Source organism: Dipodomys spectabilis, unplaced genomic scaffold, assembly GCF_019054845.1.
Source record: "Dipodomys spectabilis isolate Male_0828 unplaced genomic scaffold, ASM1905484v1 ptg000002l, whole genome shotgun sequence".
Classification (NCBI taxonomy): Eukaryota; Metazoa; Chordata; class Mammalia; order Rodentia; family Heteromyidae; genus Dipodomys; species Dipodomys spectabilis.
The window spans coordinates 2,123,003-2,138,883 of record NW_024870679.1 but is presented as its reverse complement, the minus strand read 5'-3'; the positions used below and the strand labels follow the sequence as shown (position 1 = coordinate 2,138,883).

Sequence of the window (15,881 nt, the reverse complement as noted above, 5' to 3'; positions counted from 1 at the left end):
AAAAATACTAAAATGAGCCCCTCCTAATAAGTGTTAGAATAATTTGAACCTGTACTGAGAGACTTCTTAGTAGAAAAGTGGCAAAATGAACTGTCATGTAAATGATATCTTCTAAAGCAACATCAGCTGTTTTATCTGTCGTTAACCTCTTCTGCCACCTGCCGCTTTGCTTGCTTTCATTCCCACGCCTGGGAATATTTTCACATTGTACTCTTTATTCTCAGTAAAGATTAGAGCCACACTTTCAGGAGCAATGATAGGCAGTTTTCATCCTGGAGTTCAGAAGATTATTCTAAATCAGACGAGCAAATAGGAAAAAAAATCCCTAACTACCTAACAACTGGTAAGTTTTCCCTGACCCTCTTTCTTAACATTAAAGCACTCTTGGTCTAAATACAATGACTAATCTGAATAGTTCAGGAAGTTTTAAACAGGTTATTCCATAAAAAATTTTCCCTAGGAATCCCAAATTGAGACTTTATAATATCTTTCATGTTTCCTTTTTTTTCCCCTGTCTTATATTCATCCACAGTACAAAGATTAATTGCATGAAGTTCCCTCCATTTTTTAATTTTGTAATTCTATACTTCTGGCCCTTCCCCTTCCAAAAGGCTACTTCATATGCCAGCCAAATGTTGTAAGATGTCTACCCTCCTTCACCCACGACAGAGTCGATCATCTTTGACACCTACCTGCTTAGTCTCCTGAGTCTGCTACTGATTGTAATTCCCTTTATTGGCGACTCCACCCACCAGGTCAGCTCTACAGGTTCTTTTTAGCCTAATTCAGTCCATTTTTTTTCAATAAATGTGTGTATCAAGATAACTATCTCACTATTTGTTTACAGCTAAGTAAGCATCAGTTTTTAAAATATTCTTAAGCAAACAAAGATGAGTTTTTTAGCTACAAGAGACTGGTTTTATCATGAGCATGAGATCTTACAAATCTAAAGCTCACAAATTAGATAATCTATCTTAACTATCCATTTTAGAAATAGGGGCTCTTTTCTGTGGAAATTGAACCCCTTTGCTCTTATTGATATGTACTTTTCTTTGATTACTGTTAACAATTCACTTTGCCATATATATATGATATTGTTAGAAAGAGTACCTTGAGAAGTCTCTTTATTTTTATCTCTTAGCTGCCTAATTTCCATCTTCCCAGTTAGGTGTAGCCAGTTTGAATAGTGTATAATGAAATCTTCCAGAAACATGTTATGCTATTGCTGGTTTAAAAAGAAAGAAAGGAAGAAAAGAAAATACTATTTGTCTTCTTGTTTTAGCACAAGAAGTTGCTTGTACATATTCTACAACTTTTCTTTCAGTTGACAGATAATCTGGTACTTCTCTGTATCATCAGTTAGGGAGCTCTTCTTCCCCACTCCCTTTTTTAAAGCTACAGAATATATTCTGTTACATGGAAATAGTATAGTTCATTAACCACTCCCTTCTTGGGGGACTTTTTAAAGAATTGCTACTAAAAATAACGGTTGTGTAGTATAAGCAAGTGTATCTTCAGTAGTCTGAGACTGATGATCTGATAGCTACACAGAAGGAAGGGAACACAAGCATACACTTTTGCTCCTCAATCCTTTTTGCCCATATTCTTTTTGTTCTTTCAGACTTTCAGGCTTCTAATTTCTACTGCCTTGCTTTTGTGCCATGTTTGTCTCTTGATTGTAAGATCATGTTCAGCAATCCCAAAGTTAATTCTTGGCTGCTTTCACTATCTTTTGAAAAATTTGAGGGTAGTGAATCTAATGAGAACAAGAATTTAATTGAGAATTTAGTGAAATACTTTTCACATCCATAGCATGGCAGGTAGTAAGCTTCACAAGATCTCAGTGATTCATATTACTGTAATTAAAGTTTATTTTTTTCTCATTCTGTACTAGAAAGTCATTTCAAAATTTTATATACCCAAATTTTAACACACACACCCTCATACACACACACGGTTATTTTTTTTCTTCTTTTTGGTGGGAAAGGTTAAGTTGTAGGTACAGCCTACTTTGAATAAGGCAGAAATTTCCTTTGGAAAGGAAGGGTTTTTATTGCTCTGTGAAATTTATCAAATTAAATTTGCAAGGTCTGGGTTTTATTCTAGTCATACAAGTTTTTGAAACCTTCTTTTCCCCTTGGCTTGGAATTTGAAATTGTTTTCTATGTGCATGATAGAGGAATGCTGCTTTGCTTGCAAATAATTAATGTGAAATGTTTTGAGTAATTCTGCTTTTTTGGCTTTTTGTACCTAATCAGAATTGATGTGACTGAAGTGCAAATCTTCATAATAATCATGCATTTGCTGGCAGTGATTGGAGGACCTCCTTTTTGGCAATCCATGGTAACTTTGTTCACATTGTGTATCCATGTAATGCATGTTTTTGCTTATATTTTCTAATATAGGATAATCCAATTAGAGGGTAATGTGTGCACTTTTTTCCTGAAAGCAAAAATTTACAAGACAATAGGACACAAACTTCTCTTTAGAATATAGAGGATTTTACTATTTGAAGTTATATATACATTAGATCTATTCCAGGGCTATTATTTTTGAAGGCCACTGAGAATCTGAATCATTACTGTCATCCATTTTACATAGGAGGAAACAACAGGTAACGTAACAAGTTAACAGGTTAACAATATTTAAACTTATTCTCTCCTTGAACTATGAGTCTGATAATTTTCTTCTCATATGCTCAGGCAGATAGCAGTTTCAAGATTGTAAATTAACTGTGATGCAAAAATATAAGATTCAGTGTTAATTAATGAAGTCAGTGCCATGGGATTGTTTAAGAAGCCAATAGAGGCCCATCTAAAACTCTGCAAACTTTACAAACACAAATTTTTTTCCAGGAACCTGAGAAATGGAATGTAATATTGGGCTAAAAACATATGCCAGGTGTCAGTGGCTCATGCCTGTAATCCTGGCTGCTCAGGAGGCTGAGATCAGAGGATCGCAGTTCAAGGCCAGCCCAGGCATGAAAGTCCTTGAGACACTTATCCCTAATTAAATCACTGAAAAAGCCAGAAGTGCTGTGCCTCAGGTAGTAGAGTACTCGCCTTCAGCAAAGGGAGTTTAGGGACAGTGCCCAGGCCCAGAGTTCAAGCCTCAAGACCAGTCAAATTAAAAAAAAAAAAAAAAGAACCCATGCTTTAAAACTAGACTGCCTTTGTTTGTTCTAGTTGCTACTGCCAACTATGCAGACTTAAATGTTAGGTAATTCTGCTGGCTCAGTCTTCTGAGCCAGAATTCATAAAATTTTGTGGCTTAAATGAGGTAATATTTGTAACACTGTTAGAATAATGCCTATCAAATTAGTAAGAACTCCACGAAAACCAGTTCTGCTCTTAGAACTTTGATTTTTTGTGACAGGATCTCAAAAACACAACCTTCTTGCATCAGTCTCCCCAGTGCTGGAATTTCAGGTGTGCATCATCACACTTAGCCTCAGTTCGAATGTATTCTTTGAGATTTGGCCAAAGTAGTGTGTTCTTCCTGGTCACCACTTCCACCCCTTATTCAGTGCAATCTTATTAAAAGTATTTACTGAGCTTCAATGAATGTAATTTCTAAAACTCAGATTAAAGTATAAGGGAGGTTGGGAAGGTGGCTCAGTGATAAGAGTGCTTGCCTAACATGCATGAAGCCCCAGTTTCATTCCTCAGTACCATATAAACAGAAAAAGCCAGAAGTGGTGCTATGGCTCAAATGGTAGAGCACTAGTCTTGAGCAAAAAGAAGGGCAGGGACAGTGCCCAGGCCCTGAGTTCAAGCCCCACGACTGACCCAAAAAAAAAATAAAACTATAAGGGAAATTTACTGAAGAAAATATTTCCTTTACATAAGTTACTTTATGTGTTAAAATAATTGATGTGTTTCAGAAAGGTAGAATGGTAAATTTCCATAAGCACTACCACTCATTAGTCATTTGCCTTCTGTTGCAAGGATGAGCTTGTGAAGAAAGAAGGGATGAGGGAATAAAAATAATTTACAGCAAACCAGGAAAATTTTGAAACCATTCATGCACATAATATCACTCATACTTTAAATGTCACTAGAGTAAAACTATTGGCTTTTGAGACTGATGTGTAGAAATAGATTTAGTCAGCTTTGCCCAACACTAGTCTCATTATATTTTACAATTTACCCTAATAGGAAAGAAAGAATAGATTCTGTTTTTTTAAAACCAGATCATAAACCATAAATTGTATCCCAAGCCCCATTTAACTATGTTACTGTTTTCATAGACTTCATTGATTTGTGCTGAAATAGCCCCTAAAATACTAGTTTGTATGTCTTAATCATGTAAATTGCTTGTAAAAGCTCAGCATACTGGTATCAAAATGTGAGATTTTTTTTTTTATTTGTTCTTTTGAAAACAAGTCAGTAGTTGATTCATATACTTAGTTATCCTTAAATATAGAAAATCATGAAACCTTTTAAATTAAAAAACATTATGAACTTATGCCTTATTTCTTGGAGGGTACCTGGAGTGAATTTCATCACATATGCTTTTTGCCTTTCCCACTAGGATTTATATATACAGTACAGTTGGCATAATTTTTTAAGTCAGATTATTTTAGCATTCTAATTAATGTAATCACTCATTTTTATATTTGGGAGAGTTGGTTTCTGATTGGGATATTTATAATTGTTGGGATGCTTTGTTTTGTTTGAAGCAGTGTAGTCTCACCATGTAGACTCTGGCAAATTACAAGGGAAACTCAGATATAAAACTGAAATGGAGTTCTTATACTGAGCAATCCACATTCAGAGTTAGTGAGGGAATTGCAGCAGTAAAACAATTTGCAGTCCCTGGCCTGTGGTTAGACAAGTTGGTTTCTACTATAAGCAACATCAAACTAATGACAGAGCCTTACTTCTCTGGAGACAGAGACCTAGTGAAATAGTATATATTCTTTGAGCATCTCTCAGTACAAGTTCTCATAAGGTTCAGTATTAGTAAATAGAATGCCTGGAACAAGAGGTATTTTAGAATTTGAGTCATTTTGGGTTTGGGGATTTTGCATTGACTTTTGTCAGCTGAATATCCCTAATTTAAAAGTCCGGTATCTGAAATAATTCAAAATTTGAAACTCTTGACCATCAAATTGGATTTTGGAGCATTTCTGATTTTAGCATTAGGAATCCCTTGACTTGTGTTCATTTTTCCTTTTTCTTTTGCCTATGGATTATTGCTCAGTATACTGCTTTCAACTGTATGGTGTTCAAGAACAGTTGGTATAAGTAGTGTCTTATATGTTTGTACGTGAAAATGGAAAAAGCATATTGATTCAGATCAGATGTAAATTTTTCAGCTCTTTTAAGGCTGAGGATATATAAGTAGGCATTGCTTTCCAAATCTTCATTAAAAGCCTCCTACTAATTTTTAGAAATCAAATTTATGGTAAAAACAAATATCTTCATAAGGTTGACTCGAGAAGATCAGCCATTTTTCAAAGGTAAGTAATTTATTGTGTCTATTGTATTTTGATTATTCTTGGTTATTCATTTTCTCCCCAACAAAAAAGATGGATTTCTGCTATAGTAGAATGTAGTTAATGTTGTTGCTGTTTGGAAGTGGGGGTTGTTTTTATACTTTTTTTTAATGGAAAATTTACATTCATGCACAAAATTAGTGCGTGATTTACACATTGCAAAAAACAAAATAATATTGTTTGTGTTTGTCTTGTTTACTCCAAAAGAATATTTACTTTTGAAATACTTGAAACTCTTTTGGTCTCCTTACTGTTTAAGAAAAACAGTATATTCTTCCTTTGGAGAATTGATTCTTTTAAGTATAGTAAGTGATGATTAAATATAACTACAGGGCATATTTTAGCAGTTAAAGCAGTTACACTTGTGCTACAGTAGTTGAAGTTTCAGGATGATTTGGTAGGACTGAAGACTAATATATAATTAATATATAAAACTCAGTTGAGAGGGAGGGGTTGGGGAGAAGTGGGAGAAAATGAAGGAGGGAACACTGATCAAAAAGAAATATACTCATTATCTTATGTAACTCACCCCTCTGTAAATTACCTTTACAATAAAATTTAAATAAACTGGATAATCACATTCTTGAATAAATGAGTTTTCTTTTCGCAGAGCTGGGAATCAAATTAAGTGTCTCAGACATGTTAGACAGCTTTTCTACCACTCAGTTATACCCCAGTGTTTGAACTAATAGGCATTAAAAAGTACCATTACATGAAGTGACACTGTGGCTCAGAATGGTAGAATGCTAGCAGAAAAGCTCAGGGACAGCACCCAGGCCCTGAGTTCAAACCCCATGACCAACAAAGAAAAAATAGTATCCTTACAATTTAATGATTCAGACATAATGATTTTTTCTGAAAACTTGGTGGACACTGTAATTACATTGACATTTACTGTGTTTTCATAGACTTCACTTACACCAAAGTGACTTACAAAGAGGCATACTTACAAAGAGGCATTTCCACATTGGAAGAAAATATCTAATCTTAAAATATTTTCTATTCTTACAAAACCTGTTGATTTCCATATTGATGTACAACACTTGTGTTAGTCCAAAATATTTGTTTATGTAATCTTATAGAGGTACTAAAATTTAAGATTTTTTTCACCTCTAATCTTTTTAAGAAATTGTGTTAAATTGCTATTATTTGTTGATTACACTCTTGTCACAAATCCAGTCGATTTTCCACTGTCTGTTGAAAAGACTCCATAACCTACAAGAGTTCTTAGTCTACCCAACTTTTAAAGACTGCTTACAGCAACTCTAGACAGCCCTAAAATAAGATGCTTCTTAAACAGCTCTTTCACTGTTTCTATAGGTTAATTGTACTTTGGCCATCTTTGAAAAATGATGACAGAAAAAGGAAAATGGAGACATCTAGACTGTGCCTATTCTTCTTGATCTTGAGTGTAGATTAAAAACAGTAACACTTTGAATATTTTTTGTAAATGGTTCATTTGCTGCTGGTCTTCAATGGACTGTCTGATAAGACTTTAATTTCCTCTGAGTCCAGTTTTCTCTTTACCTGCTTCACATTTGCTTGTAGCTAACCACCTTTTTTCACTGATAATGTTGAGAGTAAGGTGTTTCTTCCTACTTTCCCAAACAAATTCATAGACACAACAAGAAAAAGGAAAGGATCCTAATTCTCATTCAGCAAATATATATTGAGCACCAACAATAACCAAGAATACAGAGAGAATACAAAAAATCATTTCAAACAGGGCTGGCAAGGTGGCTCAGTGGTAGAGTGCTTGCCTTGCATGCACGATGCCCTGGATTCGATTCCTCTGTACCACATAAGCAGAAAAAGCCGGAAGAGGGGCTGGAAGATGGCTCATTGGTAGAGTGCTCGCCTTGCATGCCTGAGGCTCTGGGTTCAATTCCTCAGCACCACATAAGTGCAAAAAAAGAAAAAGCCGGAAGTGATGCGGTGGCTCAAGTGGTAGAGCACTAGCCTTGAGCTGAAGAGCTGAGGGACAGAGCCCAGGCCCAGAGTTCAGGCCCCAGGACCGACTCCTCACCCCCCTAAAAAAAAAAATCATTTCAAACAGAATCTTAAACTCAAAATTATATTTTGGTGTATATAGCTAACATACATAACAGAAATCATGAAAAACCTAGCTTGCTTACATTGTGACCCAAGCCATATAATAACTTGCTTAGCTTTTCTAATGTTTGTGCTTGTTATTTCTTGTTCAGAAAGTAACAATTTCCATGATCCTAAAGCCTAACTATAATATAAATGTAGTTATAACATTCACGCTGTTCAGTTATGACACAAACATCTTAAGAAGACTTATTTAGTACCTTAGCCATAATAGAGATGCCCCTGAAATGCAGTATGTTAGGCTTTTTTAATGAACAGAAATAGCATTTCCTTATTGCCAAAGAAGTCCATTTTCTCTATGGAGAGAAAAGTACAAGGGGTTGGAAGGTGACCAGGAGGTAATAAAGTAACTAGAATATTGAATTGCAGCTTAGGTACATCTAATTTAAGATTGTAGTATCTCTAGTTTTCTGAATGAGAACAGGAAAAAAATACATGTATTTTTGTAGGTCAAAGCAACTGTGGTACTTATTTTCTCTATTGAAAACATGTTTTGAGTTTGGGCTATAGAGATTCGATTATGAATGAAGGATATACACACCACCCACACGCACACACACGCGCACACACACACACACAGAGAGTATATTCTGTAAAGTTCTGGATTTATAACCAGGTGGTGGCTCACGCCTGTAATCCTAGTACTCAGGTGGTGAGATCCAGAGGATCCAGGTTCAAAGCCAGACCAAGCAAAGTTCGCAAGACTCCATCTCCCAAAATAATCAGCAAAAGCCAAGGTAGAGGCATGCTTCAAGTAAGCCTAACAAGTACAAGGCCCCTGTGTCGGTGTTGGGAGTGGGGGAAAATCCTGTACTTAGTTTTAGGTTAACTTGTTTCATTTTTTTTGGTCATTAAACAGTAATTACTACACTACAACTTGAAATTTGAACAGTTGATTTTTTTTTTTTCTTTTTTGCTTTTCTGTTTTGCTTCTTAGAGCTTGCAATTTTGCAAGAGGTCATAGTGTTGGATAAACAAAATGAGTTCTTGAGAGTATTAAAGAAATGGAATGTCCAAATATTAAGATTTATTTCTGCTAATTTTACTTGGTTTTTATTTCATTTGGGTTTATTTTAGTGTCCTTGCTTTTTTCTGCTTTTTATGAGACAGTGTCACTACTGTCAGCTCATACTGGCCTGGAACTTATTTTATACAGTAGCCCACCTTGTTTTCAAACTTGTGGTCCTCCTTTCTCTACCTTCAAAGTGCTGGTACCACCCACCAGTGACTGAGATTATTTATGTACCAAAAAAAAGAGAAAAACAAAAAACAAAAAAACCTGATTTGGACAGTATAGGCAGTTCCTACTTCAAGTGCTTTTGTTAAAAGAATTCATTGCATGTCAGTCTGCTGTGGGTCTTTGCAGTCTTGTTCCTATAATCATGGTGTAGGTTTCTTTTCAGTGCATGCTGGACAGATTTTGAAACCAGATAAACCAAAGGAAAATGCAGATTTTTAAAATTTAGTAAAGTCTCTTCATGAATATTACCAATTCATTCAGTCTCCCCCCCTCACACACACTTTAATCAGTGCACATTTTAATTTATAGCCCTATAGCATTTTTCTGAAAAGTAAATTTAATATATTAAAATTGAGGGTTGTAGAGCTGTAGTTGTTTGAATGTGTTTGAGGTATTTTTTTCTTTCCTGAACATGAATACCACCTCTGTTATACTTACTACTTATACTTACTACTTATACTTACTACTTATACTTACTTATGCTTACTACTTATACAATTTATTTGTCCTTAATAACTTGATACTGGGAATTCTGAGTAGAATGTTTCTCTTGCATTCTCTACAGATTTTCTTCTTCTTTTGGAGACACAGTCTTATTATGTAACCCAGGCTAGCCTAGAACTTGTGATCCTCTAGCCTCAGCCTACCAAGTGTTGAGATTTACAAGCTTGTGCCACCACACTTTGGATTACTTTGCTGATTTTAAAAAACCTAGTTGCAGGGGCTGGAAATGTGGCTCAGTGGTAGAGTGCTTGCATGAAGCCCCGGGTTTGATTATTCAGTACCACATAAACAGAAAAAGGCAGAAGTAGCACTGCGGCTCAAGTGGTAAAGTGCTAGCCTTAAGCACAGAGAGGCTCAGGGACAGAACCCAGGCTCTGAATTCAAGACCCAGGACTGGCAGAAAAAATAAATAAATCTAATTGCAATTTTTTTTTTGTCAGTCATGGGGCCTGAACTCTGGGCCTGGGTGCTGTCCCTCAACTCTTCAGCTCAAGGCTAGTGCTCTAACACTTGAGCCATAGCTCCATTTCTGGCTTTTTTGCTTATGTGGTGCTGAGAAATCGAACCCAGAGCCTCATGCATGCAAGGCAAGCACTCTACCACTGAGCCACCTTCCCAGCCCCATAATTACAAATATTTCTATTTTATGCTTCATATTTTCTTTTACCAACTAGGAATGCACTACATATTTAGAGATAAGATTTTTGAATATACATAATGATAAAAAAAAAAAAAGCAAATACTTCCATAAAAATGCCAGAAAGCAGCATAGTTCACTGTTGCCATACCTCTGGGGTGCATTAGCAGAACCTTAGTTCACTTCTAACACAAATTAAGTCAAATTGTTTTAAAATTGTTATTAGAAGGACAGTTAATACAGTCTCATCTATTGAGACTTACATTGCTTATAATAAAGAAAAAAGCTTCCATTACTTTGACATTAACTGAATTGGAGAGAATGGAGAATATTTGGAAATATGAATAAAATATTTGACTGTTACTGCTTTCTTAGTTTGGTTTATACGTATTTTAATTGTTCTTTCTCTTTGCCCATTAAAGATTCCAGTGCTGAATATTCAAATGAAACTTTTTCCTGCACTGTGTACTGTGGCAGGGACCGTATTTTCCTGTACAAATTACTTCCGTGTAATCTTCACAGGTGGTGTTGGCAAAAATGGATCAACGATAGCAGTGAGTATATCCTAAGATTTTCAGCAATTTCCAACAGAGACTTGATTTCATGGTCACTTCTTTTTTTCATTTGGAAGGTATAAAATTATTTGTTAGTTTAGAATTTCCAATTATTTTTTTAGATCTAAAATTGCTCAGTATACATATTCATACATAGTTTGTTTTTTTTGGGTCCGGTCATGGGGCCTGTACTCTGGGCCTGAGCACTGTCCCTCAGCTCTTCAGCTCAAGGCTAGCGCTCTACCACTTGAGCCACAGCGCCACTTCCGGCTTTTTTTCTTTTTGCTTTTGTGGTGCTGAGGAATCGAACCCAGGGCCTCAGGCATGCAAGGCAAGTGCTCTACCACTGAGCCAACTTCCCAGCCCCCATACATAGTTTTTTGTTGTTGTTTTTTTTGGTCGGTCATAGGGGCTGAATTCTGGGCCTGGCACTGTCCCTCAGCTCTTCAGCTCAAGGCTAGGGCCCTACCACTTGAGCCACAGTGCCGCTTCCAGCTTTTTTCTGCTTATGTGGTGCTGAGGAATAGAACCCAGGGCCTCATGCATGTGAGGCAAGCACTCTACCACTGAGCCACCTTCCCAGCCCCTCATATATGCTTTTATATGCTTATATAGGCATATTTTGTGCATGAGCACAAACATATACATACATCTATATGTATGTGCCTTGCAAAGTAATCACCTAGTGTGTAAAAGATAAGGATGACTCTATCAAGTGAAATCCTCAGTTTCTGCCTAGCCATTTCATACCACTGCTTTTCATTAGCTATTCTTAGGTACAGTTCATAGTTGGCAGACACCATAGGGGTTCTGGAAATTTGGGGATGCAGCTTGATGTGGTGGCCCATTCCTGTAAACCCAGCTATACAAGTATAGGTAGGGGATTATGGTCTGAGGCCAGTATTGGGCAAAAAGCACGAGACCCAACCTGAAAAGTGACTATGAAAGCAAAATAAGAACAAGAGTGTTCCTTAGATAGGTTTGAGTATCTAGCAAGCATGAGGCCCCGACTTCAAACCCCAGTAACACCAACACCCCCCAAAAAAGTTTAATGCCAGCCTAACCTAGGTAATATCTCAAAAGAAGCAAAAACCTTGGTTGGAATGTGTTATTATTTAGTCAGGTGGTGTATCTGACAAGTACTGAATGCTGTTAACTCTTTACTCTGTACAGGGGACAAGTGTTCTTTCTCCCTTTCTCCATATTGGATCAGTGATTACGCTAGCTGTAATGATCTACAAGAAATCAGCAGTTCAGCTTTTTGAAAAGCATCCTTGTCTTTATATACTGACATTTGGTTTTGTATCAGCTAAAATCACTAATAAGCTTGTGGTAAGCACACCAATTTTTGTTTTAATATTCTTCTTAGTTTTGTTTTATGGACCTTGTTTTCATTTTGTGACTTCCCCAGCAAAGTTTGCAACAAAAGTTTCTTAGCAACAGCCAGGTGCTAGTGGGTCATGCCTGTAATTCTAGCTACTTAGTAGACTGAGATCTGACTATTGCAGTTCAAAGCCAGCCCAGATTGGAAGAGTCTCCTGGAAAGCCCATGAGACTATTTAATCTCCAATTAACCACCAAAAAGTTGAAAATGGAGATATGATGCAAGTGGTAGAGTACTAGCTTTAAGGACAAAAGCTTAAGGAAGTACCCAAGCCCTGAGTTTAAGGCTTAAGCCCCAGGATAAGCACATACAACTTTCTGGGTGTCAGCATGTGAGCTATTTTTATCCTTGTGAATTTACAATTAAGTTTGCCTAAGTTGTTTGAACTTGTGTAACCTTTCTCCGTTCTGTCCACTAATAAATTTAATGCTCATTTTATCTGTACTTATCAGTCTTAGCCTGAATGCTCACATTGTCTCCTTGTAATAAATAAATAAACAAGCTTAGTTGATAATAGATCTCTTTTTCTATGCCACAATTTGGTTTTGTTTTTAGTTTTGGGAATTTAGCCATTGCTAAATAACTCCTGAAACTTTGATATCTGAGCATAGTACTGATTTACTGTTACTTGCAGTAGCTCTGACATGAAAATGCCTGCTTCATAGATTCTGTTCTGTTTATAGGTTGCACACATGACAAAAAGTGAAATGCATTTGCATGACACAGCCTTCATAGGTCCAGCACTTTTGTTTCTGGACCAGTATTTTAACAGCTTCATTGATGAATATATTGTACTTTGGATTGCTCTGGTAGGTATTGTACTATGTTTTATTTTAACATTTGGAAGCTGCTAATTTTCTGGTTTTAATGGGCCAGGCCTCTGAAAGCTAGTAGAATTATAATATCTAAAAATATCAGTAATCCATATATATGAGCTGCTGGGAATGTTCTTTGTAACTTGGTATTTTAGCCTTTTTTTTTTTTTGCATTGTTCTTGCTAATGTTACCTAAATGATGGCTCACAAATTCCAAATTTCAAGATTATTTAAAACATTCAAACTACATGGACCCACAGCCTGTTTACCTAGCCATGGCCATCCATTTATGTATTGTCTGTGACTGCTTTCTTGCATTATGGCTGAGTTGAGCCATTTTGACAGGCAATAAGACCTGCAAAACTTAAAATATTTTGCTCTCTAAGAGTTGTTGTATTTTACTGTCTAAGAGTTATTGACAGCCGGGCACCAGTGGCTCACATCTATAATCCTAGCTATTCAAGAGGCTGAGATCTGAAGATCACAGTTCAAAGCCAGCCCGAGCAGGAAAGCCCGTGAGCCTCTTATCTCCAATTAATCACCAGAAAACCAGAAGTGGCTCATGTGGTAGAGCTTGCACTCTGGGCCCATGACTGACAAAAAGACAAAAAAAAAAAAGTGTTGTTGATAAATCAGGAGGAATTTTGAGTTATTTATTAGTACAAAACTGAAGGTGACTCTGGAAGAAAATCAGAGATCACCCCTCTGTCCTTTCTGGAAGCTTAAGGAGGTCCTGAGCAGATGCTGAGAATCTCACCATCTCTTTTTTTCTCTCTAGGTCTTCTCTTTCTTTGATTTGATCCGCTACTGTGTCAGTGTGTGCAATCAGATTGCATCTCACCTGCACATACATGTCTTCAGAATCAAGGTCTCTACAGCTCATTCTAATCATCATTAATGATGTAGCTGGTGTTGAATAGAAATTCATACTTTCTACAGGAAAGAATCTATATTAAGAATGGGGGTGGATAAAAACAAATCTAATTTATAATCAATGTCATATAACTCTTATTCTTTGTTGTTGGTAACACTCCCTTATCTCTCCTGTGTGAGAATGGGAATTTCAGTCTCATCCTATAAATTGTACATGTTGTCAAGCAGAGTTTGCCCCAAGAAAGCATGCAGGGAAAAAAAATGCCATGTGTTTGTGATTTTCCTGGATTCAGAATAATATTACCATAAGGAGCAGATCCCCAGTGGTGGAAATTTCTACTGTAGAATATTTGCAGGTCTCAATATGGTTGCTTATTTTTTAATTTTAACAAATCATCATCTTTAAGTAACATCTTTGTTTTCTTGCTGTCTCAAGCTTTTTTTAGTAAGGAGCTCAGCTATGAAAGATACATGCTACTAGGTTGTGAAGTGAAATGAGTAATACAAATCTCGAACATGGATTGAAAGGTTTACAATATTGAGGGTGTAATTTTTTTATTGCTCAAGAAATGATATCTCTTGTGGGCGTGGGAAATCCTGTCAGCATGCAGAATAATGTGGTTAACTTTTGTCGATCCATTTTATTTTTTTAAATAAATATATGATCTAAAAGCCAGTTTTTTTCTCTCAGTTTTATTCAGTGGAACAATGCACTAAATTCTATGTCATTTTTTAAAAATATTTAAGCAAAATAGTTGTTCTTTAACGAACAAGCAAAGTTTGTCGGTGATTTGTCATATGTCCAATGACCTGTCTGGTAGAAATTGTTTAAAAAGGAAAACCAAGTTCCTTTTCTCCTGAAGTCATTATCTGATGTCAGTCATTTGGGCAATCACACCTTTCCCCCACTTCTTCAGTAATTTCCTGGGCCTTTCCAGAGGGTCACTTTATACTCTCCTAGCACTCTGCTTTTTGGAACTTTATAGTTTAAAATAGGAATCCACTGTCCTCCTTTAACTAGATCTGTTTCCATTGTTTACAACTTGAATGAATAGATAGCAGAAAAGTTTAGGGCTAAAATAAGGTACCTTATTATTGGCTTCTATTTGTACCTTGTTCTTTCATTAAGAATAAACCCTGGTGTCAACTACTTGCCTAATAGCCAGACTTGTGCTCTCTGGTACTTTTTTTTTTTTTCAGTCACTCCTGGGACTGTTAAAGTTTAGCATTACACCACTTGAACCACACAGCTCCACTTCCAGCGTGCATGCCTGCGTGCGTGCGTGCGTGTGTGTGTGTGTGTGTGTGTGTGTGTGTGTGTGTGTGTGTGTGTAAATTGGAGATAATAGTTTCACAGACTTTTCCGCCCAAGCTGGCTTTGAACTGTGATCCTCAGAGCTCAGCCTCCTGAGTATCTAAGGATTGCAAGTGTGAGGCACCAGCATCTGGCTCTCTTGCAGTAAAGCTTTCCACAATTCATTGCAGATCTAGATTGACAATGAGACATAAGCATTCAATTTCTTTGCTAGATCATAGCAGGAAAGGAAATCAATCTCTCACTGGCTTTGCTTGCTAGCAAATTCTTCAGCATCTGGGATAGAGAAATACACTAGAAAGTACCAAGGCAAAGAAGGACAGTTAATTTTTTGTTAGTATTGATATGTCTCTTGTCTTGTTTGATTATTTCAATAAATACAACAGGTGTTAATTACCTGGAAATTGAGGAATTTGGGGAAATTAAGGTCTGAAGAGGCTGAATACCAGTGTCACATATACTGATGTTTTTTTCAGAATGGAGCCCAAAATCCTGTCTGCTGAGTTTTAATCCATTGCTTTCTGCCACACAATACTAGGCTTTCATGAATTGAAGTTATAAACCGAGTTGTTAGGGTAATTGAAATGTGTGTTCTAGAATTTATTAGCATAAAAGGAATCTGAAAAACACCCAAGTATTCATTATATCCTTCCATTAGCCTTAGATAGCAGCAGCAGCAGATCAAAAGTACATTTATGGAAGACCTCCACCAACCCTGATTCTTCATTTACCTAGCCAACCATCAAAGTCACCCAAAGACACTTTTAGGAAATACGGATTTCCCAAGCTTGGCTTCGTGCTGCAGCTAATTAGGTGGAAGTTGGAGGCTCACACCTATAATCCTAGCTACTCAGAAGGCCCAGATCTGAGGATTGCAGTTTAAAGCCAACCCAGGCAAAAAAGTCTGAAATTCTTATTATTAACAAGCAAAAAGTGAGAAGTAGGGA

At 36.6% G+C, this 15,881-nt stretch overlaps 1 protein-coding gene across 3 annotated transcripts in view; it reads left to right on the top strand.

Moving 5' to 3' along the window:
* Cept1 (choline/ethanolamine phosphotransferase 1) overlaps nucleotides 1-14,295 on the top strand; it is a 47,338-nt gene extending 33,043 nt beyond the window's left edge. For 2 of the 3 annotated variants that reach the window (XM_042674217.1, XM_042674219.1), the window contains 5 exons: nucleotides 2,259-2,343; nucleotides 10,416-10,547; nucleotides 11,721-11,879; nucleotides 12,615-12,740; nucleotides 13,525-14,295. In XM_042674217.1, the coding sequence (XP_042530151.1) occupies nucleotides 2,259-2,343; nucleotides 10,416-10,547; nucleotides 11,721-11,879; nucleotides 12,615-12,740; nucleotides 13,525-13,644 (622 nt within the window). In that variant the 3' untranslated portion in view covers nucleotides 13,645-14,295. The remainder of the gene's footprint in view (nucleotides 1-2,258; nucleotides 2,344-10,415; nucleotides 10,548-11,720; nucleotides 11,880-12,614; nucleotides 12,741-13,524) is intronic. The other variant, XM_042674218.1, reaches the window with a different exon arrangement.
* Nucleotides 14,296-15,881: the final 1,586 nt, after the last annotated feature.